At 40.8% G+C, this 18760-nt stretch overlaps 2 protein-coding genes across 2 annotated transcripts; one reads left to right on the top strand and one right to left on the bottom strand.

The window, feature by feature from the left end:
- Window positions 1-2113: 2113 nt before the first annotated feature.
- On the bottom strand, window positions 2114-8130 carry fam241a (family with sequence similarity 241 member A). Its single transcript, XM_068717872.1, has 2 exons — window positions 7894-8130; window positions 2114-6152 (listed from the first exon to the last, which is right to left on the bottom strand). Exons 1-2 carry the CDS (start codon window positions 8077-8079, stop codon window positions 5871-5873), a joined length of 468 nt encoding a protein of 155 aa, XP_068573973.1. The 5' UTR covers window positions 8080-8130; the 3' UTR covers window positions 2114-5870.
- A 4688-nt stretch (window positions 8131-12818) lies between these two features.
- lrit3b (leucine-rich repeat, immunoglobulin-like and transmembrane domains 3b) lies at window positions 12819-18153 on the top strand. Its single transcript, XM_068718144.1, has 5 exons — window positions 12819-12823; window positions 14463-14837; window positions 14941-15026; window positions 16574-16867; window positions 17690-18153. Exons 1-5 carry the CDS (start codon window positions 12819-12821, stop codon window positions 18151-18153), a joined length of 1224 nt encoding a protein of 407 aa, XP_068574245.1.
- The last annotated feature ends 607 nt before the right edge of the window (window positions 18154-18760 follow it).

The following is an 18760-nucleotide window of genomic DNA, read 5'->3' as shown; positions in this document are numbered from 1 at the left end:
CGGATTGTCTGTCAAGGTAAATATTTTATCTGAGTGTGACAGATGTCAACTAGCTTGATGTATAATGTATGTCTGGGTCTGGCTACATAGCCTATTGTATGTACATGGTGATGGTTATAATATCAAGCTAGCGATCGATGCTAACATGCTAATGACGCTAGCATGCTGTCTAGGCTAGTGCATAGCAAGTGTTTAGCAAGTTAGCTTATCAGTGGAGTAGCTAGCTGTAGGAAGAGGGACATTGGGAGCTTGTATGTTCATGATAACCTTATCAAGAGACTCTGACCATCTAATCTTGCACTGTATTACAAGTTATGCTGTATCTTTTCAATGTGAATGTCATAATGCCATATCAATTACTGGCAGATATTATAGTTCACAGTTAGCCAGGCTATGACAGCAGATGTCCATTTGTTAAAAAAAACATTAAATATCCAATTTATTTTATTTAAAAGGCATATTATGAAAGTATCCTTAGATTTATTATTTCATACATGTCTCAGTACAGTAATTTATTTAGGCTCTTTACCTGTGTACAGCTGGTTTTAATTCTATATTTTGCTTTTATAACATATGTGATGAATATTTTCTTGTTGATACAAAGCCAAAGTTTATGGGCTGTTAAGTCCCATTAATATATATATATATATATATATACATACATACACACACACACACACACACACACACACACACACACACACAATCAAGTTGTTGTTGTCTTAACAGCTTTGCTTACACTGACATTCTGTGACTGTTCTTCCTGTTTGTGGGGTTCACCAGAGCTTTGTGTGCATTATATAGCCCAAACCTGAATGCTCTGCTATACCAAATTGTGAGAAAACAGAAAATCCAGAAAAAAATATTTCCTATATTTTAAATACGAAATACATGTATTGTATTTTGTGGCACCAGTATTTTGTAATTTGTATCAAAATACATTTTGATGTATTTTTGACCATCTCTGACGGTGAGGAGGTTCACTGGTCCTCATGTGGATAGCAACAGAAGTGCTCCTCAGCCACACCAAGGGTTTGTGCCGCTCATCTTTTACCGTTACATCGGAGCCATCTATTTCTTCTGACGGTATTTAAAAGATGCTTCAAACCATCTGGATGAAAAAAGATTCAGTCCGCTGAATGAAGAAAAACTAAAACTTATTCAGAACTTTAATCAATATCCCAGCTGGAAATGACACAATTTAAAAAAGTTTCTAATTTAATACACAATAACATGCTCATATTTTTCTTGTGTTGTACAAAACGAGACAAGAAGAGAACCTGGGTAAGAAATACTCAAACTGCTTCATGGTGCAGTGGACAGAATATATTTGAGTGTAGGAGTCAAGGGTTGCAGGATCCTTCCCACCAACACACATGAGGACTTGTGAGCTGCACAAACGCCTGCTTTCTATTTCACCAAACTTAATTGTGTTTGTACTAAAGATAAAGCAAGTGATATTCCTCTGGAGTCCTTTAAGCTGCTAATGCACTGTCAAGTATATGATTGTGAATGTTTGTATGTTCAGTAGGATTAGCTACGTGCAGACACACGCTCAAATTACAAGTCAGCAATGTTTTTCTGTCGGTGGACCGACCTATGATGTCATGTATCTGTTTGTTGAACCCGGTCAGCATGAGCTTCACCCTCAACTACTCATACCAGTCATCTTTATGAGTCTCTTAAATGACGACTTGCTGCTGGCAAAGTCCAACAAATGAGGCAGACGTTCCAGAGAGTATGTGCATGTGCCCAATGTGAACACTCAGTAAAAAAGTAGCCACCTTGTTAGCGGCGAGGCCTTCCTCCTTTCATTTCAGAAACTCAGTCGGTGTTTCAGATGCTTTTCCTTCTGATCTTCTCTTTTTATTTATTTGTCAATTTTTAGAACCGAAGACAATATTTGAAAAAATAAAGTCTGACAGAAATGTTTTTGTGATTTATTTTTTTCAGTGTTAATGTGTTAAAATTGTATTAATACAACAAATGAATAACTTTTTTTTCTTCTTGGCATATGATTGTGCAAGTTGACAGATGATTATACAATGTTTTCAAAGACATTTTGAAGTGTGTGTGTGTGTGCATGCTACAGGAAGTGGAGACAATAGAGAGCTGCAGGGATGATGTATTTTAATGCAGGCCGCAGGAAGCTAGCCTCACACTGGTTCCCTCCACAAAAAGCCGATGGGATTTCTCCGTTAAAGAAAATAATCTCTGTAGCAAACAAACGTTTATGATACATACACGGTTCATACTGTTTGATGATGTAACACTCACTGGGGACATTTCAATGCATATTGACTTTTCCTTTAGATAATCTCAGAATGACATTTTGCTGTTAATAATTCCGCACTAGTACTGGAGTCTGATTTTGACACGTTTAACAGCAAAACTACATCAGAACATCCGTTTACAAGGTCTCACACAACTCAGTCAGTATAATCCAAGACTCACTTTATAGTTTTCTTCAAGAAATCAAGGTGACACGTGGTGAGTAAATGATATACAAACGGTCATTTTGTGGGTGAACTGCTCCTTTAAATCTACAATGCACAGTTCATACAGACTGTGACATCATTCCCTTTTAATCACAGACGTCGCAACACATTCTGAATCAACATCTCTTTCATAGGTAGCCATGAAACTGTCAGTGCAAACACCTCAGAAACAATCATTTATGATTCATGAAAATAATGAAGTAGGGTTTCTTAAAAGGACACATGCAGCGTGTCTACAGCAAAGTCAGTGATGTTTGCTCTGGAGAAACTTTAAACTGCGTAGTTTAAGAGCATTGTGATGACTACAGTTCAGTTGTTCTACAACTGTGTGGTCAGTGAACCTGCACATCCAAACAATACATAGTAGAAGAGTGAAATATGTGAGACCACCGGGAACATGAAAAGGTCCATCTTCAGATACTCCCTACACCTGCCCCATCAGCCATTTCTCCTGAGCAGTGCTGTTTTACATTGGCTCAAACAGTTCTGAGTGTAATGTTTTATTAGATATATATTAATGGTGAGCATTCAGAAAGTATCCAGACCCCCCTCACGCTTCTTGTTGCGTTGCAGCCGTGTGCTAAAATCATTAAATGTGTTCCACACTCAACATCCCACAATGGCAAAGCCATTAATAACTAAGGCCTTTGTGTTCTTTTTGGAACAAAATATGCATGTAAAGCCACAACAGGATATTAGATTTTCTTTGCAAATGAATTAAGAAGAAAATAACTGAAATATGGCATTGACAGAAGTATTCAGACCTCATTCCTCCTGATCATCAGTGAGACTTCTCTACACCTTGATCGGAGTCTACCTGTGGTAAATTCACACACCTGTATTTCAAAAACATCAGAGCAAGAAAAGAAGAAATGAGCTCGAAGACTCGAGACTGACATCTCTGCCAAAGGTGCTTCATCTGAGTGAAGACTGAGTACTTTTTAATAAGCTCGCTCATATTTCTAAAATCCTGTTCTGGCTTTGTTATTGTGGGGGTATTGAGTGTAGACTGGAAACGTTGCCAGTGAATGGAACTAGCGAACAGAAAAGGTTGACGATGTGGGAGACTGATAATCGAGGACACATTGATCATTCAAAGACTAACCCTGAGCCTGAGGAGGCTTCCACTAGATATTCTGTCAGCCTCAGAGGATTGTGAGTACGACGACAATCTGATATGATTCATAAACGAGAGGCATTTTGTGTTAATGGCACCCAACTAAACTGACCTGACAAGTCAAGACAATAACTAATGCTAGGTAGACTACAAACTGAAATGAACTTCACAAAATACCAATTTCTAGTCTGATATGAAAATATTGATATGCTAAAATATACTGATTGGCGCTACGCATAATACATTTGAATGTCAGCAGCAGAGACAAACTGGAAGACTCCACACACGTTTGTTTTCCAGCATAAAGTTTTAGTTCTGTCGCTCCACAAGAACACATTCAGGTCATCAATTTATCTTTCAATGTGAGAAATCATTCACATTTGTGTCGGGTGCCTTGAAACAATGAGGGCTTTCACCTGCATCTATCAGCGATGCACCGGTGTGTGATTTCAGGACCGGTAATGTGGAGGAGGCACACAGAGCAGAGCAGAGAGTTAGAGAGAAGAGGGCCGTGGTTACGCTCGTCTCTTTAGTGCTTTTGTCATCCCATAGTTCCTGGACGCATCAACTGTCAGGTCTGTACGCTACGAGATCAGACCTCGCTTGCGTTGGGTTACGATCAGCTGGACCACATGCCGAGGTGGCCTGGCCCGCATTGAGTTGGGATCTGAACGTGGTGTGGACAGCATGTGGACACAATCGAGACAATTCATCAAACGTATGTCCCCATCATCTCCCCTCCCACACGGGAGTTCCTCTCCAGAGGAGCCTAAAGGGAGGAGAGGTGGAGGGTTGTGTCAAGTTACTGCTGATGAAAAGCCTTTAAATAACAACAGAATGTTATTGTGCAGACTTGTTAGGAAATTATATGTGTTGATCCACCGTTTTACAGCCGATCCTTTGACCACTAAATTAATCCGCTCAGGCAGCTCTCATTGAAGTGTCAAGTCTGGACCCACATCGATCCGATCTCAAACTCCGCGTTGAAAAGACGATTGTAACCGCGGCCAAAATGGCTTCCTTATCTAGAACCATCACCATTAAGGACCAGATTTTGCCGGTGGCCTCCCTCTCCACAGCTATTGCACAATGTCTATGCAGAACTGGATGGAACAAAATGTGATTTGACAGGAGGAGAATCAAGGTTCACTTCAGTTACATTATGATGCGTTCAGGCTCTGTTTGGTTAAAGGAGTACTGGGTGAAGGTAGATTATAACGTTGTCATGATGTGTTCACATGTAAACTGTAAAATGTAGTGTTGATGATAAACTTGAATAAATGCAGTTGTTTGAAGGAGACGTTTTCACAGCAACATAAATAGATATTAGAGATGAATTATGACCTGTTTACGTTAGCTATAAACAGATTATAATACATCATTAAACTACTAAAGACAAGACTTGTTTTAATCAATGAAAATACAATCTTTTATTTCCTAATCATTTGAATTGTGTGCCTTTATCAAAAAACACTATATATGACTAAAACAAACTAGTTGACATTTAGAATTTTTGGTGGTTTACAGACTTCAGATCAGTTGAAATGACTTCAAACAACAATATGGATCATCAATGATCTGCAATTAGTATCGACGGCAAAAAAAACCTGATCAGGGATCTCTGAAAGTTCTATTTGCTCCCTTTTTCTTTTGTGCTGATCCGAAATTTGATCCGATTCGTGACTCTGATCCGATTTGAACCGTGACTTTCATGATCCATTGCACCACTATTCATCAATATATTGTGTATCCCAAAAATCTATTACAAAGTAAACAGTTTACAGCAAAAAGCTTTCACAAGAACATTCAGCTTTAGATTCTGACACCATTTGTTATGATTGATTATTGGAGTCATATTACTATTTGTATGCACGCCACATGTTGGCGAAGATCTCTCAGCGTTTGAAGTGAACCCTCCACACAGAGATGTTCCCTGAGAGCTGGGACTCACTCTGCAGCCTCTGATTCAAACAGCGTGTTCCTTTATATCTGCTCATCAATACCATTAAGTCAAGATAGCAGCAGAGACGGCAGCGCCAAGACAACCCTGAAGAAAGGACCCAGCTCAAAACTGAACACACTTCAAACCAGTCTAGAAACCTGCTCACCAGCATCACTACAGAGCACAGCTGCCTCCCCTAAAAGCACAGACCCACTGCAGATTCCAATCCAAACAGCCGTTAGCATGACATCCTGCATATGTTAAGCGTCAAACAAAGAAAACCAGCAGGCTCCGCTCGGATGGCCCGCTCTCTTCACTTCTGGATGTAGATGATGATGATACACAGAGTCCCCACCAGCCCCAGGGCCTGGATGCCCAGGAACCAGAGCAGCAGCCAGAAGAACACAATCACTACCGGTTCCACGATCTTGTCCCCAAAGTACATCTGGCTGAAGCCCATCCCCCGCAAGCACTTGTTGAGCATCCCGAACAGAGTGCCCATCCGCTCGCAGTCGTCCAGCCGAGGCTCTCTGGTGGTGGGGTCATCCACGTGGGGCCATGTGGTGGTGGGATCACGGGTCCGGCTGCCATCCACCTGTGGAGACGAGGTTCAGGACGGGTTACTCGTGGACACTCCCACACACTGGTCATTATTTAGGGGTTTAATATATTTCCCCCCATGGAGTAGCACACAGGACAAAGTAAAAGCAGGCCTATTCATGGGACATGTGAGACACAAGCAATCTATCATTATTTTCAGAATTAATCAATTAATAGTTTCGTCTGCCCGTTACAATTTCTTGCAGCCCAAGGTGAAAAATTCCATCATGTGTCTAGTTTTCATGTTTAACAGATGAGATCTGAACGGAACATTCATTCATTGTCCATTACACACTTTACCAGCTCTCCTCCTGTCAGTTTAAACACAATGTAACATTATCAGACATCAGGGAACAGAAAGCATCACTGATGTCCTGATCACATATTTTACTGAACATTTACTGAAAACTTTATTTCATACTGTGATGGTGAAGGTGAACTGTGTCATTAACCCACGGTTCACATGTGAGCTGAACTGTGAGGGGGGATCATCAGGATCAACAACAATCCGTTACACCACTAGTTTGAATGATTTATTTCTTATACCAGGATTATATGCATTTTTACCAGTAAAGTAAACGTTCGATGACATGACATGTATCTACTTATCTCTTCTGCTTTGATATGACTGTAAACATAACACAAAATTAGAGCTAGGCCAATATACTTTTTACATCAGTGTGTCAGCCAATCGGTAACAACACTGTTGGTACAGAAAGGTCCAGCGAGGTTAGAGCGATTTTAGTTTTAACATTACAGTTTGGAGTTTTTTTTCTCTTTACATTGCAGAATGTCTCACTCAGCATGTACCTGGATCCCACCTCTTTTAAATTGATGACCCTGACCCACCAAGTAATCATGTGTCACACATAACTAATCACCATTTAGATCAATAGAAGGATGGATCTCGGTACCTGCAAAAATAACCGCTGAGAGAAAAAAAACCTTGAGAGGGACATCCCTGATTAAACAGTTCAATAAATCCGGTCCCCCACACTGTCTCAAATGTGAATAACTCATGCTGTCAAACTCACTATTACCATTCATCATCTCTTCATACAACTATCAGGACCTCTCCTATCTAGATACGGAAAACTTTCGGGAAAAAAAGGTTACACAGTTCCTAGCTGTAACAGTACCAGTCAGATAACAGTAATTACAGTGACTTCCTCATTAAAGCATTAAAGATATAACCTTGCCCTGTCACGTGATGTTCTCTCTTGTGATGAGGAAAAGACGCCAAACTAAAAAGCGTTGAATTTAAACGTCGACACATATCATATGGATACATAGACACTTGGTAGAACGTGGCTTGAGATGTTAAAGAGACAAAAAGCCTCCATGTGTGTATAAACTGCTGTTCATGGAGCTCATATAGCACTAAATCCCGACTTGTTTTTTTATCCTGTTCTCGTTTATGTATCAGTCACGTTCTTTCAGATATGTATCGCTTGCCTTTGAAAGGGAACATCGAAGTGTCAGATTATTTTGAAGTGGGGGTATGGCTCGCGCGCTAGTGTCATTTGGGCTTGTTACATAGGACACTGAACTGAAAACGGTCATAACTGAGGTCCTACTAAATTATGACTGACACCGAACCTCACTGAGATGATCTCTAACAACGCGAAGCCCCTCCCGAGCCTTGGTCCGTGAATACCCCGTGTCGGCTCGTCACGGTTAGCTTGACAGTCTAATGAATGTGCTGCAGCTAGCTTGTTTGTGTCCTTTTGCTTTACCCGGTGTCGCTGGTGCTGTAGCGCGGTCTGTCTCGCACCGTGGTTATGTAGAGGAGCGTGCCATCTTCTCTGGGTTTCTACCGGCAGCTCTTCAAATTCACGTCGACGATAAGCACACTGGTCGTTAGCGGGCTGCGTAACAGTGGACATTTTACAGCTGGTCCACTGACGGTAACTTTCAAACATGCGAGTAGAGTGATTGATAGCACGCAGTCCCAATGTCCGCCTTGAGCGACGCGCCGCGCGTTCCCGATACATCCGCGAGAGCTCAACACCATCCAATCGCGGAGCCGCAGCGCCAGCAGTTCTGTACGTGTTAGCACGCGCCACCTACAGGCTAGTAGTAACACTTCCAGCAGTACTTGCACAGACGTTACACTTGTTTCACATTTGAATGATGTACATCCATCTCCATGAAGTAGGAGACATACAGCAGATATGCTCACAAGTCATTTTTTGCGAGTCCAAGTCAGGTGTCTTCTGGTTGTAATGTTTACCATCTTTTTTTTGGGTAAAAGAGTTATAGCTCTCTGACAATCAGTTGTATTTGTCTTTTTAATATAAAACGTATGCTTTAAATGGATTGTTCTTCCACTGGCAGGTAGTCCATTAAAATGTCACAACGGAGCATATCACTCCGCCGTATTAACAATAAATAATAAAATAAGTGATGGTGTTGGTGGCAGGGATGTCCTAAGAAGTAGCTTGATGCTTGAGAGGGGGCTTAGGGGAAAAGGTTAAAGGAACCGAGGGTCAGCACCCTCAAAAAAACAATATGATCACGTGGCATGTATGAGAATGTCACTATTTAGCATGTGGTCAATTTAACTACAGGATACTAAGGTTCTTTTTTTAAACTAAAACATTGTCCTTACAGATTAATGCTGTAATAACAAATGATTGATATATAAAATACTGTTACACTGAAAGGGTCATTTTTCTGCATAATATGTACTTTTAGCACATTTAGCCCGTAACACTTCAGTGCTTTTACTTAAATAAATAAATAAAATGATGAATGCTCAAGTATAATGCTCAATAGGAAACCCTCTGAAGGGGTTAGTGGGATCAAATTCTCCTCAAGGCCCAAAAAAAGGCTTGGGCTTGACCTGATGTTGTGATTTGTTCTTCTGACAGTGAGGCGTGGGATTACACTCCGCTTGTAAATAGTGTAATCCCAGCTAATCTGGGATTCAGTTTCACTCTGCACGGTGGACACAAACCTCAGACTGGAGAGGACTGGGAATATGGAGTTACAAAGTGCCTGTCTGGGTATATGGTTTGACTGATGAAGGATGTATCTGCTGGTCCTGGTTCACGTCTTGCAGTCCCATCTGTTGGCGGTCCAGTCCTGTCCAGCTCCATGTGCCTGCACGTACGGGGAGAGTGGAATAGCAGCGCTCAGGTCGAGTGAGCCTGATTTCATTCTCATCTCTGTGTATTTGTGTGTGTGCAAGTTATTTTTTTCTGCCGAAACACAACTCATTACTGCACATCATATTTTAATAATTGAAATATTGAAGCTCTAAGGAACCAAAACAGTAGTGTAAATCCAACACTTGTTATATTTGGTGATAGGAAACATTTGGCTATAAGTAAATATTTAGTCACTGAATGTTATCCCATATTGCAAAAGAAAGGTGTATAACATTAGTTTACATTGTTTGGATATATTGAATAACATAACAGAGGGTGGCAGTAATGTTGTTACAACTAAATTTAGTAGAGGTTAACAAAAACTTGTATCATTCTGTCAATGTAAAATGTTATCAAGCAATTAAAAAAATAGATTAATGTGTTCATCAAAGAATAAGAAAATAATTCTGAATTTCCTTGTAATAATTTAATGATAAAGACATACATTTCTATAAATAATTTAATAAATAAATAATTATTTATTAAGTTTCCATACTTTTCAATAATTGACATATACATGCAAATCCCATAAATATAAATTAATTATCTAAGTTTTTTAGCTAAAGGAGCTGTATACGCAATTCAGAGCAAATTTCTGATTGAGGGATTGCCTCCACGCGGCTCTCAACATGTTTATGAGAGCAGTGCACGGCCATACCCACTAAATAAAGCACAGAGAAGCTCGGATCACAACACACACAGAGGGAGAGTGACTTCACTCTCTGCTCAGGTAGACATTGCTCCTCTATATCTTTCATCATACAAAAGCAGTTCAGTGTTTTACATAAAAACTAAATAAAACAGCAAAAATGTACAAATATGCAGAGTCCATCCAAACATACACATAGAAATACATGTTCACACACATATACAAGCATACTGTACAAATGTGGTGTGTCCAATCTAAGAAAATACTCAAGTGAAAAGGAAGGTTTTTAGTTTGGTTTGAACAGAACACAGTGTTTGAGCAAGTCTAAGTTCAGCAGGTAGACTGTTCCATTGTGTAGGTGCATACATACTGAAAGCCATCTCAGCAGACTTAGAAAGTGCTTTGGACACAGGGAGGAGTTTTCCACCGTGTGTTTGGAGAGATCCACTACAAACTCACAGCTTGTCTGAGAGGCCTACTGTGGAGCCAGACCACCCAGAGCTCTGTAAACCAAGAAGAGGATTTTGAATTGTAATCTGGAAAACAACAGCGGTTAAGCCCAAGAGAAAGTTTAGCGTACAGAGTGAATAACAATGCATTTATCATGAACGAATACAATGATGTTATACATCAGATTAAGTAAGCCGTTTTTACATGCTCCAAAGACAACTCAAACAGCCAACTAAAAGAATGACTAAAACATCATATTCATATTTCGGCAGGAGTAAGCTCACCCAGCACATTTTCGGACCAGCCGATCGTAGTTTAATGCTAACAAAAAAACCGAGACGACACAAAGCAAGTCGTTTGCACACAGATTCCATACATATCCATAACATTTCTCTCCAGCAAAGCATCCGAGATATGAGCCAACAAACACCAGCAACACAAACCGCTTCATCGCTTTACAGTTAGCAAATTATGCTTACCTTTTGAAGACTAGAAAATGCATTTCCTGCTGAAAATGCGTTGGAATGCTGAAAGTTGAAATGAATTGCAAAAACATTGCTGAACATACAGAAATGAGAGACTACCTGTCTGACAAATGTTGAAGCCTGAAAGCATTTAAACTGCACTGCTGAAAACCCTTCTAGTTGAAACGTCTAACTATGGTGTCTGTAGCTGAAAGTATGAGAAAGAAGAAGGCTTTGAAAGTTGAAGAAGTTTAACAGGATATGAAGATTCTCTCCATAGATATCCCTTTGAAAAAAGTTGCAAAAAGCTTAATAATTCAAAAAGTGTAAAGATTACAAATATGAAAAGTCATATCACCCTCTCCTGAAAGAGCTGAACATTTTGATATTCGAACGGTTATTCGGATATTCGAAATGTCACCAATAGTGATATTTGTAGTAGTAGTAGTAGTAGTAGAAGTTGTAATTCTAGTATAAGTATTTTAGTAGTAGAAGTATTTTAGTAGTAGAAGTATTAGTAGCATTAAAATAAGTACTAGTAGTAGCAGTAGTGATATTTGTTGTAGTAGTAAAAGTTGTAGTTGTAGTAGAAGTATTATTAGTAGTAGAAGTATTAGTATTTAGAAGAAGTAGTATAATTAGTAGTATCAGTAGTCGTAGTAATAGCTGTAGTAGTGGTCATAGTATTTAATATAACAGTGGTAGTAGTAGAAGAAGTAGTAGTAGTAGTAGTAGTAGTAATAGTAATGGCAGTATTTGAAGTAATAGCAGTAGTAGTAGTACTGGTAGCAATTGTACTATTAGCTGTAGTAGTATTAGTACTGGTAGTAGCATGAATAGCAGTAGTAGCAGAGAGAGAGCCAGAGGGAGAGACAGAAAGAAAGACAGAGGGAGAGACACAGATAGACAGGAAGACAGAGATAGAGAGAAAGAGAAACACAGAATGACAAGAAGACAGAGATAGAGAGACTGAGTGAATGAGTGTGAGAGAGTGAGAAAGGCAGACAGACGGTTAAATGGACTGAGTGAGTGAGAGAGACCGGCAGACAGACAGTTAGATGGACTGAGTGAATGAGTGAGTGAGACAGACAGACAGACAAACAGTTATATGAACTGAGTGAGGGAGTGAGACAGGCAGACAGACAGTTATATGTACTGAGTGAGTGAGTGAGTGAGACAGGCAGACAGACAGTCATCTGGATTGAGTGAGAAGAGCAGACAGACAGTTATATGTACTGAGTGAGTGGGAAAGAGACAGGCAGACCGACAGTTAGATGGACTGAGAGTGTGGGAGAGAGAGACAGGCAGACAGTTAGATGGACTGAGTGTGTGGGAGAGAGAGACAGGCAGACAGACAGTCAGATGGACTGAGTGTGTGGGAGAGAGAGACAGGCAGACAGACAGTTAGATGGACTGAGTGTGTGGGAGAGAGAGACAGGCAGACAGACAGTCAGATGGACTGAGTGTGTGGGAGAGAGAGAGACAGGCAGACAGACAATCAGATGGACTGAGTGTGTGGGAGAGAGAGACAGGCAGACAGAGTTATATGAACTGAGTGAGTGAGTGAGTGAGTGAGACAGGCAGACAGACAGTTATATGTACTGAGTGTGTAGCGAGAGACAGACAGACAGAGAAAGAGAGAGAGTGTGTGTGTGCGTGTGTGTGTCACTGGTTCCCATGGTGACGTGGCAGCAGTTGGAGAGTCTGTGAGTCTGTGTGTTTATAAACATCAGTAATTAGCTCAAGCACGAACACCTGTGAGCCTGGCAGCCTTTTCATAAGAAAAAGACTGGGAAACACCTGTCAAACAAAACCACAAAACCCCCATAAGCATAGCCCCTATTTTTTCAATATTAATACTGGAGCGCAAGGATGACTTGAAGAACAGATCATGCGAAAATTGTGTCTGTAGTGTAAAAAAAAGTGGCTTCAATGGCAATTTAGAAATGGGGTACAGTTGTCTGTGCAATACTTTTTTGAAGTACGTTTTAACATTGGGGTCTATGGAGGAGAAAGTTGGTTTTCCTCTCAAGTAAAGGCTTTTGTGCCAAATGTGTAAATCTGTGGGATTCCACAATCATATGTCTACGACAAGGACAAGATTAGCTACGTTTCCATCCAAAAATTATGCATGAAGAGTGAAAATTGAGGAGTCAGTCGCAAAAGACAAATATTTTTTTCACAGGAATCTCAGGCTCCTCTTCACTCTAGCGGTGACATCACGCACTCTAAGCTGCGCAATACACACCCATTATGCTGAATGCTGAATCAGCATTCCAACAATTAGACGAAATGATGTCCTTCACAATGGACGGCGCTTTTTTGATTCTGATTGGCTAACAGTGCTGTCAATCTTGCCCCTCGTGGGTCTAGCTCAATTATATTGGCTCTAACGCGTCAAAAGAGGTGTCAATCATTGAAATCAATCAATGGGTTGCTGAGATAGAGCTCTGCGTAGTGGGGGAGGGCTGAAATCGGAAAAAATTTAGTAAACAGAGAGACACAGAGAGGGTGCAGAGAGGATTCTGGCCTTCAAATAAAGCCTAAACTGCTGTATTTGGATGCATTGAACACCATTAGTGATATACAAGTGAAATATATACTTTAGTACATGAGAAAATTCAAATGGCACACATTGTGCCAAAATTACAAATTTGGAGACCTCGTCTGAACTCTCTGTACTAAAACCTCTCTAATTTTGTTGCGCTTCACTTTATCAAAGTCAAACTTTGCAGAGACTGTTCACATATTGTGCTATGATTTGGGAGAGGTTTAGACTTGCAGCTGCATCATTACAAATCAATAATAATCCTGTAAGTGCTTTTTTTTTAGGCAAACCTGACATTTTTCAATTTGTGCTGTGTGCCATCTTCATTTACTCTTAACCAGTAACATAAGCCTGCTCATAACAAACACATGCATGAGTTTCATGCAAAAAAGTCCTCTGATTCTGAAAATAGTGATGTGGTTTAAAAGTATGGAGACCAGACAGAGCCACTGGAATAAATATACTTTTACAGCATTTTATTAAAATCAATTAAAACATTGATCAATTAAATAAAAGAAATCACACAATTAATTGAAAAAGGGGGAACTTTTCCTTTTTGATACGGTTTCCTGCTTTAAAAATAAAGAGTCCAGATAGAGTCCAACCCACAGCTGGAGTTCTTACCACACACTCCTTGCTCAATACAAAAGGAGGAATATGATTAGGAGCAAATGTAGAAAAATGCAGTTTTTTTAAATCAATCAAAGGTTTTTTGGTGAACATGTATTTTCAGGTAGGAAATGCATTCATCATGTTTGTAAGGCCTCACAGACACGCACACACTTTGGTCAGAAAAGTGGCAAACAAATATGACAGATCTGTGTTTCTTTACTATAAAACATCCTCATAGTAGTTATAATGAATCTATCATAAGTAGCTAATAAAAAGCATCAGACTAGCAAAATGGTGTTTGAGCATAATTTGTGTCATCTTCACAGAATACAAAGCTAGAACATAATCAAATAATGTGAAGGAGTGCATTCAGAAAACACGTATTTGTGTTTATCTGTCCAAACTTACAGGTTTGTGTTTGACCTCGCAGGTCGGTGCAGTGCAGTGACCCAGGAATCTCAGCTGTTCCCATAAACGTCCCAGCTGATACGGTCAAACTGCGTCTAGAAAAGACCACGATCTCCAGGGTGCCCCGGGCAGCCTTTTACAACCTGTCGGAGCTGCGTTTCCTGTGGCTGACCTACAACTCCATCAAAACCATCCACCCCAGCAGTTTTGTCAACCTGAAGGCCCTGCGTGAGTTGCGCCTGGATGGAAACCTCCTGACATCCTTTCCCTGGGAGGGGCTCAGGGACATGCCCCGTCTCCAGACGCTAGGTCTCCACAACAACCGACTGTCAAGCCTTCCTGCCCACGCTGCTCTTTTTCTACCCAACATCACCTACCTCGACCTGTCCAGTAACAGGTGTGTCCAGACACCATGGATCCGTGGAGCCTATAATGTAGAGAGATACAGAGCTGTCAGTAGAATTTAATAAGTATGTTCAACTTTTCTCTCCTCTCCTCAGGCTGACTATATTACCTGTTGAGCTGCTGGACCTTTGGTTTCCTCTACCAGGACAACAGGGAGGATCAATACAAAGAAGAATTTTGGGTACATTATGTTTTGGAGCAATAGAGACACATTATATTTTAATGCTGTCTAAAGCAGCTACACTTGATTTACATCAGCAAAGACATGAAGACGCCAATGTGTCAATTTCTCTCGATGAATTATGTTGAAGAGTTGCTAATAGAGATAATAGGTTTACCTATCCATGTCAGCTAAGGTTAGCTAAGGTTAGCTTACCTGCATTCTGGGATGGCAGAGTGGGGTAATAGGGTATTGTGAGCTCCTTAAGATATGATGGTGCCAAACCATTTAGGGCTTCGTAGGTGAGGAGAGTTCAAGTTTTTGACACGGCAAGTCAAGCATACGAGATGGTGTGCAGTTAAACAGGTGACAACACCATTATTATGCAGTTCAAACTGGACAATTACTTCTTCTACAAGACAAGAGTGTTTTTCCCTCCATTATAATACACTATAAGAAGCGTTGGCTAGTAGGTACCATCAAATGGTGTTGTGTTTTACCCAACACATTTTCACTCCCAACTCCTCAAATAGCGCTTCTTGGTCAATGGCTCTACGCTTCAACCTATGGCGCTCTAGGTAACTTTCTATAGCAACAAAAGTACTTAGTTAGGTTTCAGGAAAGATCTTGATTTGGATTTTCCATATAAAAACGTAAGCACAATAACTCAATGTTGACTTGTTTTCACACGGGACACAAACAGAGGTCTCTTGGGTCCAGTGTCTGTTTGTTTGACACTTCCACATACTTCCAAATATTAGAAAAAACACTAGTTACTATTTTACTACCAAATCACTTATGCTATTGTACAGTGTGATTGTATACAGCGGAAGTGATGACAGTTAACTCACATACTCTATTGATTGAACTATCTCCAGGGGTCGATGATGGTTCATGATCAGTGCCCTGACGTCTGTAGTCAAACAAACACAGGACTTTTACTCAGGGGACTGGCGTTCGTGTTCGTTATGTCACGTGGTGCTACCTCACTATGTCCGTAGTTTAAGTTCTTAACAAGCATACTTATTTGAAGCCAAAGCATGATGTTTTTTCAAACCCTTACCAAGTGGTTTTGTTGCCTAAACGCCATGCGTGAACCCTCTGCGTCAAGATACTACGCAAAAAGATCTTACAAACATTTGATGAGAAGGGATAAGATCACATTGAGCTCCAACCTTCAGCCAAATCCCTCCAAGTAGTAGAAATAAATTCTACATATCAATAATTAACGGATAAAAAACAAGGTGAAACCTTTCCCACCACAAATGCCAGTGTATTACATGTATTTTAGGGCAGTGATGCAGGCCCCTAAGCTCCCCTACATCTGAGATATCCAACTTGCATAAAGGTTTCTGAAAAGCAAACTAGCTGACATGGATAGTAAACAGACATCACTGTTACCAGTTCTTATTGTGAAAACATCTTTGGTAGGATGTTTCAAAGAACACCACGACTAAACAATATGGAAAAATGTAAAACCTGCCATTAAAACAATGTTTTCCATCCAATTTATGACACAAACATGACAGTTCTGTAAACAAGTAAATTTGTCTTGAATATCCATGCAGGTCTCCATGACAACCCCTGGTTGTGTGACTGCCAGATCTCCACGGTGATGTCCTTGTCCACATCCCTGGGGAGTCCTGTCGTCCTCATGGACCAGCTGCTGATATGTCGCGGGTCTCCGGGTCAGTCAGGAATGCTGCTGACACAGACCGAGCTGTCTCGCTGTATGAGGCCTTCAGTCCAGCCTGCGGCCACCAGGGTCGTCTCTCCACTGGGCAGCAACGTCATCCTCCGCTGTGACGCCACCGGCTACCCAACACCGACTCTGACCTGGATCAAAACCTCGGCCAACACTGGTGAGCTATCCGGGGTCACTCTCAGCTGATGAAGTGGTGTGACTCAGATCTGAGCAACATGTCATGTCATGTTGTGATTTGGTTTTTCTTTGCAGATTGTTGCAAACAAAATATCCCTGAGAACTCTGACCAGCTACCTAGGAATTTTGAGAGTTGTAAGTGGTGCTATCTTGTCTCTTTTAAGATCCAGGGTTTACATTTATATTATCTTCCATCCAGTGAGGGCCATGGTGCTCTATGGGTTAGAATATAAATCAAAACCAGTAATATTAAACCACACAATTGTTGCATACATCTCAGGTGTCATTTTCGTACACAAACTCTACTGTGAAAACTGGATGCAACGAAACACAATTTACAGCTGATGGGAAGTTGTTGCAGGAGAAAACAAAACTCATACTCCTTTCCCGACAGTCTGCTAAAATGAATTCTCTTAGGTCTAAGGCATTGGCTCTCAAACTTTTTTTCCAGTAGTGGACTCCCTTTGAAAATATTCTTTCAGCTGAGAATCGTTTGTTGATATCTACAATCTCTCTTTGGGGATGAATGTGGGGTAAAAAATGTTAGAAGGGCCAGAGGGGGGTCCAATATTACGGGGGAGCTGGCTACCCAACACCCTTGCCCTACCTTAGAACCACCATTGAGTAGATGCACTATGTCCGCTTGAGAGCAAAACTGTTTCTTGGGTTGAGTTCAGGGCTCCAATTGGGACTACGACTTGGATTTAGCTAGGTCTGTGTAAAACTCTAAACTGTACTTAGAGGGAAAAGACTGGTAAAGTGTACTGAGAGCTAAGATTGTGCAACGTTTTTCATGTTCCAGTTATGCAGCAATCTCCTCGAGTGGGCGTTCGCTGGTCGATAATCATCCTGAACGGGTTATCATATGAGGATGCTGGCGAATATCGCTGCCAGGCACGGAACATGGCAGGGATATCTGAAGCCCCCATCAAACTGAGGGTGGTGGGAGTCTCGAGACTATCCCGTCTTCCAAAAAAGAAGTCCCAAAAGACTCCACCCAAATCATCATCAAAACACAGGAAGCCAAACCAGACTCTTACCAATGCCCCCTCAGTGAAGGACAATCAGATACTCCAAAACGTTACCCTACCTTCCATTAACAAGACCCAGACGGCTCCCAATCTTTCGCCAAAAGTATTCTCCATAGACAAGTACATTAAAAGGCGCAAAATGAACTTAACAAATGCGAAGACCCCGCCGTCTGTCAAGTCTTCACCTGAGCCCCCAGACAACTCTACTGCTCTATTGACAGAGACACTTGGATGAGATACACTGAAGTTGGTCTGGATCCGTCACTTGGTTGACTTCAACAAAGTATAGAAAATAAAGCTTAATTGTTTGTGAACTTCTAGTTTTAGTGTTCCTTTTTCGGGTCATTCTGCACTGCACAATAATGCACAGTTTGTTGATGAGGTATCCTGTAAACTTGTTTGTAGGAATAAAATGTGACACAGGATGTCTGTGATGTCTATAGTTTTCTAAAAGGATGTTTTGAAACCTGGAGTTTGGGTTTACAGCAGAGGTTGGAAATTACCAGCCTGCGGCCAGATCCAACCCGCAGGATAAGACCCCCTTTGTTTTTTATTTGAGTCATTTATCTCTAACCCAGGTGCCAGAAAATATGTTAGCATTGTATGTTTCTACAAATCTTAGATACATTAAATGTTGATGTATGTGAACCAAAAACAAGCTCACAGTGCCACATGGTGAACGTTGTAAGAAGAGAGAAACCTGGCCCCTCATGTAATTTGACTTTTACCCCTGTTACTGTTCCCACCATTACACCCACTACTCGAGCCAGAAAGTTTTTCCATTTCCTTCTACAGTTCATGAGTTCACATCTGAATGGAACATGACCAGTAGGTGAAACCAG

The sequence above is a fragment of the Cebidichthys violaceus genome, unplaced genomic scaffold (genome assembly GCF_023349555.1).
Source record: "Cebidichthys violaceus isolate CVI_PGR_0920_01 unplaced genomic scaffold, fCebVio1.0.p SCAF_22, whole genome shotgun sequence".
Taxonomy (NCBI): domain Eukaryota; kingdom Metazoa; phylum Chordata; class Actinopteri; order Perciformes; family Stichaeidae; genus Cebidichthys; species Cebidichthys violaceus.
Note: the sequence above shows the minus strand (reverse complement) of the source record. Positions and strands in the feature narration are given on the sequence as shown.

Coding starts and splice junctions, on each gene's coding strand:
- fam241a (XM_068717872.1), bottom strand. CDS start 8,079: ATGTTTGAAAGTTACCGTCAGTGGACCAGCTGTAAAATGTCCACTGTT. Junction 6,153..7,893: donor TACAGCACCAGCGACACCGG/GTAAAGCAAAAG, acceptor TCGTCTCCACAG/GTGGATGGCAGCCGGACCCG.
- lrit3b (XM_068718144.1), top strand. Junction 14,838..14,940: donor CTCGACCTGTCCAGTAACAG/GTGTGTCCAGAC, acceptor TCCTCTCCTCAG/GCTGACTATATTACCTGTTG. Junction 16,868..17,689: donor CAAAACCTCGGCCAACACTG/GTGAGCTATCCG, acceptor TTCATGTTCCAG/TTATGCAGCAATCTCCTCGA.